Source organism: Juglans microcarpa x Juglans regia, chromosome 6S (genome assembly GCF_004785595.1).
Source record: "Juglans microcarpa x Juglans regia isolate MS1-56 chromosome 6S, Jm3101_v1.0, whole genome shotgun sequence".
Classification (NCBI taxonomy): domain Eukaryota; kingdom Viridiplantae; phylum Streptophyta; class Magnoliopsida; order Fagales; family Juglandaceae; genus Juglans; species Juglans microcarpa x Juglans regia.
The window spans coordinates 21,077,111-21,092,881 of record NC_054605.1 but is presented as its reverse complement, the minus strand read 5'-3'; the positions used below and the strand labels follow the sequence as shown (position 1 = coordinate 21,092,881).

Sequence of the window (15,771 nt, the reverse complement as noted above, 5' to 3'; positions counted from 1 at the left end):
AAAATATTTTTACACTCCAACTTGTAAATAAAACATGATTAAGAGCACTAGCATTGACCAATACCAAGCCAAATGCCAGTGCTTAACCAAATGTTGACTAAGTAGCTCAAAAATGGTTTGCATTATGGTCAGAATTCTAAATCTTTATTTTTGAAATATAGTAAATTGATCAATTTATTCAAATTTAGTCAGCCACTATTCATTTCAAAAATAATATTTTACTCTAAAAGTATTCTCAATGGTTGCTATTAGATAATTAGGTTGAGAAAAAAATAGTTAGAAAACAATATTTTTAAGTAAAAATTAAATTATTAATTAATATATAATTTATTTGCAAAATATAAAATATAAAAAATTATTATTAAAATATCTAATATTATATTATTATTTTAAATTTTAGATGAATAATCCAATATTAATTATCCTCTCTAATAATTTTAATTTTAGCCAAAATCTTAATTTTTAATCAAATTTTAGATTTAACAATGACTAGATCATTGTCAATGCACTAATTTAGAATAAGATGACGATTATTTACTTCGAAATACTTTCATCAGGGATAAACGTCGGGCTGAAGGCCCATTACACACGGGCTCAATGGGCCACCGGCCTAGCCTTCCTCATGTAACTCGACGAGTTGTCGCGTTACCCTCACTCTTTCTCGAACCGAAAGCTCAGATTAAGCAGCCTCCGGAGCTCGATTCAGATCCGCTATGGCTCCTGTTGGTCCTCGATCCGGCGACGCAATCTTCGCTAGTGTTGAACGCGTAGTAAGCAAAATTAACCCAGTTCCCTTTTTCCTTCTCTGTTTGTCACCGACATTAAACATAAAGAAAGAAATAGAAAAGTCGCGCTAGGTTGTCGTACTGGGACTGAATCCCTATTCCTTTGCGTTTCGTGATAGAATTCACTAACCACTGATTCGTAATTTTGAGACTGAATCTACTCATTTCTTTTATTTACTGTGCTATTGATTCGTGAAATTTGTAAATCATGTAGAATGCGGAGCTGTTTACCCTGACGTACGGGGCGATTGTGCGCCAGTTGCTTACAGATCTGGAGGAGGTTGAAGAAGTGAATAAACAACTGGACCAAATGTAATTTATGTGATTTTTCCGTTTATGTTTCATTTGAAAATGAATATGACACGGAAGTTATCGTTTCGACTTGCTTGTAAGAATCTACCTTGGTTACATACCTCTCAGCGCGGTATATAGGCCAGGATTGACTTTTGATGCTGATCGTGGGACATTTAAGGGGCTTTGCCCAAATTACTATGAAACGGTTTTGTTTTGAATCTCTGTATTTAGTTTGGATTAAAAAGTATCTTTGAACAAAGTCAAACCAGTTTTCACTAGTTAAATGTCCAAAATATCAGTTGAAGAACTTGCTTTTGATAAGTGCACAGAAGATGAATTATCTTTGTCAATTGCCAAACCAGCCTAAAAAAATTGATGTATCTGGTAGTATATTTTTATTACTATGATTATTTAATTTGTAGTGAATATGACATGCTTTTTGGTCTTTTTCTTCCCCTCTGATATTGCGTTGCATAACTCATATTTCCCTTGTGTCTATCAGTAATGCCCTTCTGCCAACAAGTTGTAAGTGTTGATATCAAAGCATCTAATGCAAAACTGTTGATTGATTATTATTAAACGGGAAGTTACCATGTTAATCAAGCATCTAGTTTCCTTGCAGGGGCTATAATATAGGAATTCGACTGGTTGATGAGTTTCTAGCGAAGTCTAATGTCTCCAGATGCATTGACTTCAAAGAGACCGCTGAAGTAATTGCTAAGGTGTGCTATTATCATTTGAAGTAATTGTTTGCTTCCAATCTTCTCACAGTTTCTAAAAAATTGCAAAGTGTTATATAAATTATGGCCTCTATTACTGCTTCTAGTCCAATATATGAACCATTCCCTCAAAAAACCTGTCCTTTTTTTACTACAGCTTCTTAAACTGAATATATTTATAAAATCTTATTTAATAAAAAGTGGCGTTGACTTTTTTTTCTTGGGGGGGGGGGGGGGGGTCTGATGGAATCTGTGTTGCCCTTTTCTGCTTTTGTTTTAGTATGGATCTTGTTTTTTCTGATGATGTAGTATGGATTTTGTTGGCTCCCTTTAGCATGTTTTGGCTGGCGTTTTAAAAGCAGAGCCTTCTTCTCATATTTTGCTAGGTTTGAGAGTATTTTTAAGTGTCATGTATGTGTGATTTGCAAGCCATTGTACTGCATCAGCCTCTAATATGAAATGGGTATTAGTCCATGTATGTACTCATGAGTCATGATACTTTTTTTTAGGTTGGTTTTAAAATGTTCTTAGGGGTCACTGCATCTGTAAGCAATTGGGATGCTGATGGTACATGTTGCAGCATCATCTTAGAGGATAATCCTCTGGTAGACTTTGTTGAGCTCCCTGATACATGTCAAGGTCTATACTATTGCAACGTATTGAGTGGAGTCATCAGAGGAGCCTTAGAGATGGTTAGTTCCTCATCCTACTGCAGATCTTTATCATTTTCCTTCCATTGTTTTCTTTTTCCTTGGCACATCATAAAAATACCTGAGAAATATTCTGTGTACCGTATTGCTTTCTCCAAAAGTTATGGCTTACATCAAGCGTGGCTGGAAAAGCTAAATCACTGGTTAACTATTTTGGTTTAGAGTTGTGTAGGGCAACTAAGGCCGCCCAACTTGATATCTTTTTTTTGGTGCGTGATTTAAGTGGGTGAACCTGAATGGGTTTTTTGGAAGGTCAGAGAATGTAGTCTTTTTATCTGAGCACTTCCATATCTCATGTTATTTACCTTATGAATATGGTATCATGGAATTGTTGAAATTTCATTTACCCACCTGTGGGTAGCCCAAGTGGTAAGGGCAAACTTGTGTGCATGAGCCCCATGTCACAAGTTCGATTCCCCTGCGATCAAACTGCGATTTAAGTAGGAGGTCATGGCGGTGGGTTGTTGTGCTAGTCTCCCTAGGGGTTTAGGTTCCATGGATGAGTCGTTGTTGTGCTAGTCTCCCTAGGGGTTTAGGTTCTATGGATGAGTCCTAAGGGCTCTGTTGTGGGGTGGTTCCCCATCATTTAAAAAAAAAAAAAAAGGTCATGGAATTATTATTATTATTTTTTAAGTAGGAGAATAGTCTGCTTGTTGCTCTGTTTTATAGTATCTCGATAAACGTAGTTTGTTGGATGTAACTGGTGCTCAAAATAGTTTTGCAATGTTTTCCTACGATCAGGTGTCAATGAAGACTGAAGTTACATGGGTCCGTGACATGCTTCGAGGGGATGATGCATTCGAGTTGCAGGTGAAACTTTTGAAGCAAGTTCCCGAAGAGTACCCTTACAAAGATGACGAGTAACATAACCAACAAAGCTCGAATGTTATTTGTACACAATACATGATTCTTGTTTCATCTTTGTTTCCCAAATAATAGAATGCTAGTGGTAACTTGGTTTGACACTTGACACCAGTTAACATTATAGGGTTGGATGAAGATTATTTGTATCACAGCTGGGGTTGACCGGGGCAGACTCCTTTTTTTCCCTCTCCTATTAAATGTATATCCCTTCTTTACGTTTAATTTTTTTTAGCTATACATCATTTTTTTGAATGTTATAAAAAATTACAAAGAATTCTTTTTTTTTTTTTTTTTTTTTTTTTGAAAATTAAAATTAAGCCTAGCGAGTTTTTCAGGCAGTAATTTAAAAAGTCACAGGTTTATAATCTATTAAGTGCTAGAAGAGTAGAAATTTAAGTCATTATTTGCTACATTAATAAAGATAACTATGGCAGTTATAAAAAAAATAAAAAAATAAAGATCATTGGGGTTTGTCACCAAAATTAGTGAGGGGCTCAAAAAACCAATTTCAGCAGAATAGATGATCACCCAATTATTCCTCTATTGTAAATGATAAATTTCATTTTTTAGTCTAAGTTGTAAATTCCTGTTTAGTCCTCCTATATAGTTTAGTTCTTTTCTGTTTTAGTCTTTTTTACTATGAGTTAGTTAACTCATTGTATATAAATAGATGGTAACCAGATGTATAGTAAAAAGATTGAATAAAAATCAGGAGTATTCTGCTTCTTTCTTCTTCGATCTTTACCCTTTCTTGATTGAAGTTGCATCATGGTACCAGAGCAATAATCTTAGGGTTTTGCTTCGGATTCACTACAAGATCCGTTTTTCCGCTGCAAGAATGGCTAGCTCTTCTAGCTCTTCTAGTTCTTCCTCTGTTTCAGAGGATTCTTCCAGTCCATTTCATCTCCAAAATGGAGATTCTCCTGGTTCGATTTTGGTCTCGAATCTCCTTACGGGAGACAACTACAATAGTTGGTGTAGATCAATGGAAATGGCTTTAAAGGCCAAGAACAAGATAGGCTTCATCAATGGTGCGATTCCCCAACCAGTTGAAGCAGATTCTTCATATCCTAAATGGGATCGGTGTAACAGCATGGTTTTATCATGGATTCTCAATTCAGTGTCAAGAGATATTGGAGAAACCGTTGTCTATGCAAAAACTGCTAAGGATATGTGGGATGAGTTGAAGCATCAGTTCTCTCAAGGCAATGGACCACGGATTTTCCAGTTGCAAAAAGAGCTGTCTTCTTTAACTCAAGATCAAATCTCGGTGAGTGTCTATTATCGAAAATTTAAGTGTTTGTGGGATGAGCTTATGAATTATAATCAAATACCTAGCTGTACATGTGGGGCATATAAAAATTGTAGTTGTGGTGCTGCTCGTATATTTCTTGAATATCATCAACGCCAACATGTAATCATGTTTCTGATGGGGTTGAATGAGGAATTTGCTCATATTAGGGGTCAGATTTTGTTGATAGAACCCTTACCATCAATTACCAAAGTTTTTTCTTTGGTAATCCAAGAAGAGAAACAAAGGGAGGTTGGTTCTATGGGAAGAGTAGGTTTTCAACCTAATGTAGCTTTCATGAACAAAAGAGTTGAAGCTCCAAAGAATAACACTGGAAAACAACAGTACAGAAGAGAAAAAGTATTGTGTACTCACTGTGGAATGACCAATCACACAGTAGACAAGTGTTACAAATTACATGGATACCCTCCAAGTTTCAAACAAAAGGGAAAAGTTTCATCAGCAAACCAAGTTATGACTCAACCCTCGAGTACACCCTTTGATCAGCATTGTATGTCTTTCTCTTAAGAAGAGTATCAGCAACTATTGGCATTAATTCGACCACAATCAACTGAACCATCCAAAACCAGTCATCAGGCAGCTAATGTCCTATCCACATCAAATCCTTTGTCTTCCTTTTCAGGTAATACAGTTTCTCATTCAACTTTCTCATCTATGAAAAATGAGAATTTAACATTTGCTTCTAGCACTTGGATCATAGATACAGGTGCTACAGACCACATTATCCATTCTATTAATCTTTTTACCACAATCACACAAGTTCTTAATACTTTTGTTAAATTGCCAAATGGAGAAAATGTTACAGTAACACATCTTGGTACTGTCCATTTATCAGAAGGCTTAGTATTGAAAGATGTTTTATGTGTTCCTAGTTTTGCATATAATCTTCTTTCAGTAACTAAGCTTACATCTGATCAGAATTGTTGCTTTATTTTTATGCCTGAGATTTGCTATATACAGGGCCTTACCCCATGGAAGATGATTGGGAAGGGTAGAAAAGCAGCTGGTCTCTACTTCTTACAACAATCATCAGACAATACAACTGTTAATTCCATACTTTCATCTAATGTAAATTCCATTTCAGATTCTATTTACCATCTGTGGCATAGTAGACTAGGTCATCCATCATCTTCGAGATTGTTAGTTCTTTCAAGGTCAATTCCAAATTTTCCTTCAAATAAACTTGTACATGAGCATCATTGTACAATCTGCCCTTTGGCAAAACAGAAACGATTGTCATTTCCAGTTCATTCTTACAAACCTAGTTCATCCTTTCGTTTAATTCACTGTGATATATGGGGTCCTTTCTCAATACCTACTCATGATGGTTTCAAGTATTTCCTAACAATTGTTGATGATCATTCTAGATCAACTTGGGTGTACTTAATGAAATCTAAATGTGAGGTTAAACACATTCTTCCAATTTTTTACAATCTGGTTTATACACAGTTTCAACAGAAAATAAAGTGTATAAGAACAGATAATGGTTTAGAATTTTTTATGAAAGATTTTTTCAATTCAAAAGGGATTATACATCAAACTTCTTGTGTTGAGACTCCTCAACAAAATTCAATTGTTGAGAGAAAACATCAACATCTTTTGAATGTTGCAAGAGCTTTAAAATTTCAATCAAATGTTCCATTAAATTTTTGGGGAGAATGCGTTTTAACAGCAACTCACATCATTAATCACATTCCATCTCATATTCTCAACAACAAATCACCACAACAGATTCTTTATGGTGATATTCCTTCTTACAATCATTTTAAAGTTTTTGGTTGTCTATGCTATGCTTCTACTTTAAGCAATAACAGATCCAAATTTTCTCCTAGAGCTAGAAAATGTATATTTGTTGGCTATCCTTTTGGAACAAAAGGATACAAATTATATGATCTAGACTCTTACAGTTTTTTTGTTTCTCGAGATGTTGTTTTCCATGAGCATATATTTCCATTTCAGACCAAAGTTTATTCACAACAGACTTGCTTACCATCTGAGTTAGTATTGCCTCATCCAGTTACAGATCATATATCACATTCTTCCAACATTCCAAATAATAATTGCTTGTCAAATGATTCCAATATTAATTCAGATTCTGTTTCTATATCAGAATCCTTAAGTGATTCAAGTCAAAATCCACACATTCTTTCACTACAAGATATGATCCAATTCCCTCCTCTTAGAAAATCCACCAGACAGCACAAAACTCCTGCTTATTTGCAAAATTATCACTGCAATTTAGCATCTTCAGTAGCTTCTACCTCTACCACATCATCTCCTGGCTCAATTGATATAACTTCAGGTAACAAATACAGCATTTTTGAATTTTTATCATATAAGCATTTATCTCCTTCTCATAGAGCTTTTAACATCTCTATCTCATCTCAAAAAGAACCTGATTTTTATCGTCAAGCTGTTAAGCATCCTCATTGGAGAGATGCCATGTCCATTGAGTTAGCTGCCTTAGAATCAAATAATACCTGGACTATCACTGACCTTCCACCAGATAAAAATTCTATTGGTTGTAAGTGGGTCTATAAAACTAAGTTTAATGCTGATGGCTCGATTGAGAGGTATAAGGCAAGATTAGTTGCCAAAGGTTATACTCAAAGGGAAGGGCTTGATTACTTAGAAACTTTTTCCCCAGTTGCAAAAATGGTGACAGTGAGGTGTTTTCTATCTTTGGCAGCAATTCATAACTGGCATCTAGTGCATTTGGATGTAAACAATGCATTTCTCTATGGTGATTTAGATGAAACAGTCTATATGAAACCACCACCTGGGTATCTTAAAAAGGGGGGATACTCGAGTTTGCAAGCTGCAGAAATCCTTGTATGGATTGAAACAAGCGTCTAGGCAGTGGAACTCAAAGTTCACTGCAGCCTTGGTTGATTTGGGATTTGTACAATCCAAATCAGATAATTCGTTGTTTACTAAGCAAACAGATGATTGTTTTGTGGCTCTTTTGGTGTATGTAGATGACATACTATTGGCCAGTAGTAACATTTCTGTTGTTCAGACTATCAAAGAGTCTTTAAGTGCACACTTTAAACTAAAGGATTTAGGTCCTGTCAAATATTTCCTAGGGATGGAAATAGCTCGATCCAAAAAGGACATTTCCATTTGTCAAAGAAAATATGCACTGGAATTGATATCTGATGCTGGTTTATTGGCTTCTAAGCCAGTAAATTTCCCCATGGATTCACACTGCAAACTTTCCAAGTCTGATGGAAAATTACTTGAAGACACAACTGCCTACAGAAGACTTATAGGCAGGTTGTTATATCTCACTCACACTAGGCCAGACATCACTTACTCAGTTCATTACTTGAGTCAATTTTTAGAATCTCCTAGAGTTCCTCACATACAAGCTGCTCTCAGAATACTCAGATATATAAAGATGGCACCAGGCCAAGGTATTTTTTTTCCAGCATCATCTAAAGTTCACTTGAAAGCCTTTGCTGATTCAGATTGGGGAAGTTGTCCTGATACAAGAAGGTCTATTTCTGGCTACTGTGTATTTCTTGGTGAATCACTGATTTCTTGGAAATCCAAGAAGCAAACTACTGTATCAAGATCCTCTGCAGAAGCAGAATATCGATCCATGGCTTATGCAGTTTGTGAATTAACATGGTTAAAGTCTTTGCTTAATGATTTTCACCAGTCTCATTCTCAGCCATCTCTGTTATTTTGTGACAACCAAGCTGCACTCCATATTGCAGCCAATCCCGTTTTTCATGAGAGAACAAAGCATATTGAAATGGATTGTCACCTTATTAGAGAAAAAATTCAAGCTGGACTGCTCAGAACATTGCATGTTTCATCTTCTCATCAGCTTGCAGATTTGTTAACTAAACCTCTTGGTTCTAATGTTTTTCATTCTTTGCTGTCCAAGATGAATGTTCATAATATATATCATTCATCTTGAGGGGGACTGTTGTAAATGATAAATTTCATTTTTAGTCTAAGTTGTAAATTCCTGTTTAGTCCTCCTATATAGTTTAGTTACTTTCTGTTATAGTTTAGTTACTTTCTGTTTTAGTCTTTTTTACTATGAGTTAGTTAACTCATTGTATATAAATAGATGGTAACCTGATGTAAGTAAAAAGATTGAATAAAAATCAGGAGTATTCTGCTTCTTTCTTCTTCAATCTTTACCCTTTCTTGATTGAAGTTGCATCATCCTCAACAGACATCATCAATGGAAAGATTGGTTACAACCAACATGTAATCTGAAACGAATCTGAAAAGTTGTCCCGCAAGAGATCTGGTAACGGGTCAATCAATAGGGACAAAACATCAACATTATCTTTCCAACGTGAATTTCCCGTTCTCTTATGGACGTTCTCTTATGGACGACGACGTCGACGAGAACTCGGATAGTTGAGTTCAGATGGAGACAAAACTCACCCGCCCAACACAACAGTTGTTGTTTGCTATTTGGTAAGGCAGTAGCAAAACCTTAAACTCCTCCGGAAACAGTTTCCCTCATCTTTGAGCTCGTGCTTGACATTAGGAACAGGAAGAGAGGAAATCTGTTATGATGCCCTCAACCTCGCTTTTCTTGGCAATCCCGATAAGTCGCTCTCACAACTCACAGCCGTTGTTCAGTACCATTCCTGGGTTCTACCTGAGGAGCCATAAAAGGCAATAGAGGAGTGCCTGTGGAGGTCAATAGGACACTGTTTTCCGAGCGGTTTCTCCAAATGGGTCGGCAGTTTTCCGGGCCACAGGAGAGAGGTTCGAGCACGTTGTGCGGAAGTGGACGACCAAGAGGCACCAGGCTGGTGAGTGGTGACAGTGGTACACGTGAAAGTCAATGATCAAGCCGCTAAAATCTACAGGAAGGGTGTCAAGCTCAAGTCGGGCGCGCCGGGGAGCATGGATGCCGTTGTTCGCAGGTGGGGTTTTTAATTAGTCTGATGGTCTTGGCTTTGCTTAACTTACTATGACTTCTGATTATTTCGAGGAATGTGAAGGTATAGATCTGGTTAATTTCACCAAAAAAAAAAAAAAAAAAAGACCTTGTTATGGAAGCAGTGTATCAAACCTGAAGATAATCCGTTTAACACGGTAATTGAAACAAAGTACAGCCTGAATCCTTCCCAATCACAAATAATCACAAAACTTATATGAACAACTTTTATATATATATATATATATATATATATATATTTAAAAGAGGTTGGAACCTTGTTCATCCCGAACTGCGGCCTTGTAGTTTTATGAGAGAGTAGTATGCTCCACCATGACCCAAGGAAATGAGTTCGTTATGAGACCCTTGTTCCGCAACCTTTCCATTCTTGATGACAGCAATTGTGTTGGCTTTCTGTATAGTAGACAACCGATGAGCAACAACCACACACGTCCTTCCAACCATCATTTTCTCAAGCGCTTCTTGAACTAGGTTTTCCGACACACTATCAAGTGCACTCGTAGCTTCATCCAATAGAAGGATTGCAGGGTTCTTTAGTATTGCACGAGCTAGTGCTATCCTTTGCTTCTGGCCTCCTGATAGCTGAGCTCCTCTTTCTCCACAGTTTGTATCATACCCATCATTCATGCCACTGCAAGAAATAAACGAATATGTTATCACCGAAGATGCTACTAGTTTCTCTTTGCTTCCATACCATGGTAGCCTTTTCCAGGCCACGCACTGAAGAAACCGAACTTGAGGTTACATGATTAGGTAGTCTATTTTTTATTTAATTATTTATTTTAGTTCTACTTAGTGTTCATGGTTTTTTTCTTTCATAAAAAACTCTCTTGAGATACAAGGAGAAAGGCTCCAGCAATTTCTTTTCGTACCTTATAAATTCATGAGCATTGGCAAGAACTGCAGCTTTTCTTATCTCAGACTCTGTCGCATTCACTTTCCCATAGACAATGTTTTCGCGTATGGTTCCAGCAAAAAGAGTTGGCTCCTGACTGACTAATGCTATATGTGACCTCAACATTCTCAAATTATAGTTCTTAATTTCCTGATCATCTATATGAAGAGATCCCTTTACAGGATCATAAAACCTCTCAATAAGCCCGATAATTGTAGATTTGCCAGAACCACTTTGCCCTACGAGTGCCACTGTTCTCCCTGCCTCAATCTTAAGGCTCAGGCCCTTGAAGATCATCTGTTCAGGTCTTGTTGGATATGAAAAGTAAACATTTTTAAGCTCAATCCGTCCCTTTATTTTCCTTTTAATCTCCATCCCCCATTTGCTGTCTGGATCAATCTCACTTCTCCGGTCAAGAATAGTCAAAAGTGATTGAATGGCACTGCTTCCTTTAGATAAATCGTTAGTCATGCTCCCAGCTTCAGCTATAATATAAGCAGTGAATAGCAAAATAAAAAATGTTTGAAAAAGTTGCTTTGGTCCTACTTCTCCTTTCGTCAGGAGCCTCCCACCATACCAGAAAGCTAAAGCTGTTGAAGCTGTGTTAAAAAATTGGGAGCTAAACAGGCCAAAGCCCGAAACCCAGGACTGTTTTACACTAGCCTTCCTAGGACCTATTAAGGTTGCACCATAGAGCCCCAATATTCTTTTCTGAGAAGAGAAAGCAGTTATAGTTCTGTGATTAATGACTGCTTCGCTTGCTAGTTGGCTTCCTTCCTTCTGTGCTTTTCGGGCTTTCTCAGACATATTCTTCATCAAAACACTCCTTGCATAAAAACTCCCAATGACTAGTGGCTGCACCGAAATCATTACGAGGGATAGCCTCCATGTGAGCACAAGACTTAGTATGTAAGCGAAAGTAGCCCCAAAAATTGCTTGAACCAGCAATGACATCCGGTCCCCGACAAGGGACCGGACCATGCTGGCTTCAGTGGCTAACCTTGCACATATGGCTGCACTTGTGTTGTCTTCTTGATCAAACCACCCAATCTCAAAGGTCATCAGTTTTTTGAGAAGATTCTCCCGTACCCTTTTTGTCAACATTTCACCCATAATTGCAAAGTTGTAGTGTTGGAGGATATTGGTGAAAAAGTTGAAAACACCAATACCCAAGAAAACGAGGGATAAGACTCTGGATTTAGACTTCATTTCGGATTCCGGGAGGAAATAGTAGGATACAAGTAATCCCACACAATAAGCATTTATGGGTTGTACTGCTCCCGAACCCAAGGCTCCCAGGCAACCAAACACAGCTTTTCCCCACTCAGGAGTGTTCATTTTCAGTAAACGCCACTGGGAAGGAGGGGCATAGCTAGATTTCTTTAAATACTCTTGATCACTATCATCGTCAGAGTCATATTGGACAGAGTAGGAATAGGGTGTGCCCATGGAAAATGCCTGGCTGAAGGGATATAACATTGGACTGCTGTGAGTGCTTGACCTCACACTGATTGGGCTTGGGGGAATGCTCATTCTGTGGTGGCTTCTTCCTTTTACTGGAGTACTGGGAGTGTTGGGAACTTCATTTTGCATTGCCACCTGCTGCAACTCAACCATCTTGGAATATTCCCCACCTTGTCCATCATTCATTTGCATCAGCTCATTGTGTGAACCTGACTCAACCACTCTGCCAGCTTGTAGAACCACAATCAAGTTTGCTGTCCTGATCGTTGACAGGCGATGGGCAATGATGATTGTTGTCCTCCCTTTTGAAGCCTGATCAATTGCCTCCTGCACCGTCCTTTCAGACTGTGCATCCAGAGCACTAGTGGCTTCATCGAGCAGCAGGATTTTTGGGTCCCTGAGTAGGGCTCTGGCTATGGCAATCCGTTGCTTTTGGCCTCCAGATAATTGGAATCCAAATTGCCCAACCTGGTGAAACCATATTTGTACATGATAATTATTGCTGAAAGCAACGCATTTCTTAGAGGCTGAACTAAAAGAAAAAACGATGCTGAACTCTGGCAAAATTCATAATTCTGTGTTGCTAATGCATAGAAAGATTGGGAATTGGAATGCTAAATATGACCGTCAGAAATCTGCCTTTTCTAAATTAGCAGAAGACAAGTCAATTCAAGCGTGGCAACCAAGATATTTTGAGCAAGAATTGTAGAAGTTTGACTTACTTGAGTTTCATATCCATCAGGTAACTTAGTGATGAAATCATGTGCATTTGCTGCTTTGGCTGCATTTATGACTGTGTCCATTGAGGCTCCTTCTTTCCCAAATAGGATATTCTCTTTAATGGATGTTGCAAATAGAACAGGTTCTTGATTCACAAGACCAAGTTGGGATCTCAACCATTTCAGCTGAAGTCTTCTTATTTTGTATCCATCCAGGATTACATCTCCTTCAATTGGGTCGTAAAATCTTTGAAGCAGTGCAATGACTGTGGACTTCCCAGAACCGCTGCCCCCAACAAGGCCTACTCTTTTACCTGCTGGAACCTTCAGATTGAAGTCTTCTAAGATCCGCATATCAGGTCTTGATGGATAACTAAAATATATGTCTTTGAATTCAATCTCGCCTCTCACATGTGATAAAGCCTTCCCCTTTTTATCTTCAGAGTCTATGGTAGGAACCCGTCCAATCATCTCGGAGATCCGGGAGGCAGCAGTCATTGCCTCTGTAATCCCAGTTAGATTTGGGAGGGCACTCAAAATACTCCTGCAATCACCAAACCAGGGTGCTTAGTTTTAAATTGAAATCAAGGAGCTGAAGGCTAAGAAACTAGTGAGAAACACAAGATCAGTGCCAATGAAATGACTCACAAGCCGCCCATGAGTACATTGAACCCAGCTATCAAGACATGCCCACCTTGTTCATTTTTTTCAGAAATCAAATAAATCCCAACCCAAGCCTGAAAACCCCAACCTATATATATAATTCCCATGCTCCCCAGCAGCAATCCTTTTACAAAGCCTAGTTTTATCCCAAATTCCGAAGATTCCTGAAGTGCACGGCTGAATCTGTCTAGTGTATGACACTCTCCCACGTAAGAATACACAGTTCTTATTGAAGAAATTGCTTGTTCTGCAATCCCACCAGCAACTCCATAAGATCCAATCATCTTCATTACCAGGCCCATCATCATATTCCCAAACACAAGTCCTGGAGCTATGAACATGATTGAGAGCGGCATAACTGCCAGTGTAAGTCTCCACGAAAGTTTGAAGGCAAATATGTGGCAGAAGACGAAAGTTGACATGTAAGCAAGGCAATCGGGTATCTGCACATAGAAAGGAATCCGGTTTTTCATTAAACAGCACAAAGACGAAGAAAAAAGCATGACTCATTTTTTTTTTTTTTTACAAAAACTTTCTTTCACTTATCTCTCAGCCTGCGCCCTCGAGGAAGTGAAGCAACTTATCAACGGTGGCAGATATTTAGAGGAAACCCTTTTTCGACCCAATTCCTAAACCACCAAACCAGTTCGACCCAAACATGTTGGAAATCAACTAACAAAGAGGCATATCTATTTCATGGGGCCTAGTTACCCCTGGCTTTAAAGGGTTATCACTTTTTTATCATCTGTTCCTCTTATATAAACGGGTTTATATTTGTAGGAAACATATATTAGACTGTCATTCTTGTTAGGACTTTCCATTCAGTGCAATTTTAGAATATCGTTTTGAGAACTTCGTCTGCTTAGTTCCTTCATCATAGGCCTAATAAGGGAAGGGTATCATGGAAACTATACCTTCTCACATAAAGCAACTTGGATTGAATTGGCGTCCGAGGAGAGGAGTGTCACAACTTGGTTGGTTGTTGAAGTACCAGCAGTTTGGGTGTCAAAGAAAGCAACGTCCTGTCTAAGAACAGATTTCAGGTACTCCATTCTCATTCGAGATGTCTGCCTCTCGGCTGTTCTTGCCCAACATAGCCCTTCTGCAAGAGCAAATGTCGAACGCGATTCATTGAGAAAGAGAGAGATAGATTTCAGATCATTTAACCTAAAAATGTTCATGAAGAGAACCACTAAAACTTTCAAAAAGTTGGACATACCCACAAAAGCCGAAAGTCCAACTCCAATTGCAGCGTAGAGCAGCCTGAGTGCATACTGGAAAAAATGGACATGATAGTAGCAACTAGCAAGTTCAAAACTTCATATATGTAAATTCCATTTATTTTTTATACTCTAGAGAAACGAAAGAAAAATTGATTACATCTTTGAAACAGCATTTCTTTGAGTTTGGCTTCTTGTTTTGGAGAACTAAAAGCAGCGTAATGGAAAGAAGGATCAGGGAAGTTGGGAATCCTACATTTGGTGTGCATTGTTTTCACGTTCTCATGGTTTGTATATTAAGATAACAAATTAAAAAAAACATTTTTTTATGGCTTCAGAAATAAAAGATACATCACTTCCTTGCTAAAAAGGAAAATAACAATCCTTGAAACGATTGATACAAATTTACAACTTGCTCTTGATGGTACTAAAAAGAATATGCTGCCTTAAAAACAAAGGGGGTTTGATACTTTAGCCCTTCGATTTAAAACGGTGTGACTCACATGTCTCCCATGCAAAATATAAATTCATTTTCATCGTGTGAGATATGGCTAGCTACCCAAGAATAATATTGGTGGCAGCAATGGGTGTCTCAACTCTCAAGGGTTCATTTCTTGTTACTACAACCAAAAACAGGTTATATGAGAGCATTTAACATGCTTACCTTGTCTACTATATCGTTTGTCAAAAAGCTAGTCTTACTTCCGTAGTCATTGATCACATCGCTTAGAATGAACATCGTCAGAGGTGTCTGCAACCCATCTCCAATGCTGCCCAAAGTCCCCCAAAACATCAAGAACATGTCCACGCTATCCGTATACCGGAAAAAGTGACCTTTGGCTCCCATTTCCAATGCTCTTTCTAGCCGAGGCGGCCAACTTTTAGATGGAGAATTAGCTTTCAACTATATATATGCAGTTATCACCACTAAAACTTGTATACATACATACGCATGGTTAATTTATTCTAGACTGAAATTCGGCAGGCTATTATTAATATATGCTATATTGTCTTTTGCATCATAACAAACGTCAAGCCAATGCCAAACGAATGGATTAAATGGGTTTTAAAATTAGCCGGCGTGGATGGTATATCTTTGGTAGGCCATGAATGTTTGCTTCCATAACTCCAACCAGTAGTTTGAACCTGCCGGCATATGGTCTCTTGGTTCACTGTTTGATTGTTCTTTA

The 15,771-nt window shown here is 38.0% G+C and overlaps 2 protein-coding genes and 1 long non-coding RNA gene across 3 annotated transcripts; 2 read left to right on the top strand and 1 right to left on the bottom strand.

The window, feature by feature from the left end:
- Nucleotides 1-610: 610 nt before the first annotated feature.
- LOC121237467 (trafficking protein particle complex subunit 3-like) lies at nt 611-3,587 on the top strand. Its single transcript, XM_041134203.1, has 5 exons — nt 611-770; nt 1,000-1,097; nt 1,702-1,801; nt 2,308-2,490; nt 3,250-3,587. The coding sequence occupies exons 1-5, from the start codon at nt 714-716 to the stop codon at nt 3,370-3,372; spliced, it is 561 nt and encodes a 186-aa protein (XP_040990137.1). The 5' UTR covers nt 611-713; the 3' UTR covers nt 3,373-3,587.
- Nucleotides 3,588-8,872: 5,285 nt separating this feature from the next.
- Nucleotides 8,873-13,281, top strand: LOC121237466. The gene is made up of 3 exons (XR_005934923.1): nt 8,873-9,585; nt 12,915-13,057; nt 13,142-13,281. It is a non-coding gene; the product is annotated as an uncharacterized LOC121237466 (long non-coding RNA).
- LOC121237465 (putative multidrug resistance protein) lies at nt 9,616-13,864 on the bottom strand. Its single transcript, XM_041134202.1, has 4 exons — nt 13,347-13,864; nt 12,702-13,242; nt 10,493-12,447; nt 9,616-10,251 (listed from the first exon to the last, which is right to left on the bottom strand). The coding sequence occupies exons 1-4, from the start codon at nt 13,862-13,864 to the stop codon at nt 9,882-9,884; spliced, it is 3,384 nt and encodes a 1,127-aa protein (XP_040990136.1). The 3' UTR covers nt 9,616-9,881.
- Nucleotides 13,865-15,771: the final 1,907 nt, after the last annotated feature.

Bases quoted from the DNA above. Each gene is read 5' to 3' on its own strand.
- LOC121237467 (XM_041134203.1), top strand. From the start codon at position 714: ATGGCTCCTGTTGGTCCTCGATCCGGCGACGCAATCTTCGCTAGTGTT. The intron at 771-999 runs GTAAGCAAAATT...TAAATCATGTAG, and splicing joins TCGCTAGTGTTGAACGCGTA to AATGCGGAGCTGTTTACCCT. The intron at 1,802-2,307 runs GTGTGCTATTAT...ACTTTTTTTTAG, and splicing joins CCGCTGAAGTAATTGCTAAG to GTTGGTTTTAAAATGTTCTT.
- LOC121237465 (XM_041134202.1), bottom strand. From the start codon at position 13,864: ATGCTTTTTTCTTCGTCTTTGTGCTGTTTAATGAAAAACCGGATTCCT. The intron at 12,448-12,701 runs GTAAGTCAAACT...TGGTTTCACCAG, and splicing joins CTGATGGATATGAAACTCAA to GTTGGGCAATTTGGATTCCA. The intron at 10,252-10,492 runs GTACGAAAAGAA...TATTTCTTGCAG, and splicing joins AATGCTCATGAATTTATAAG to TGGCATGAATGATGGGTATG.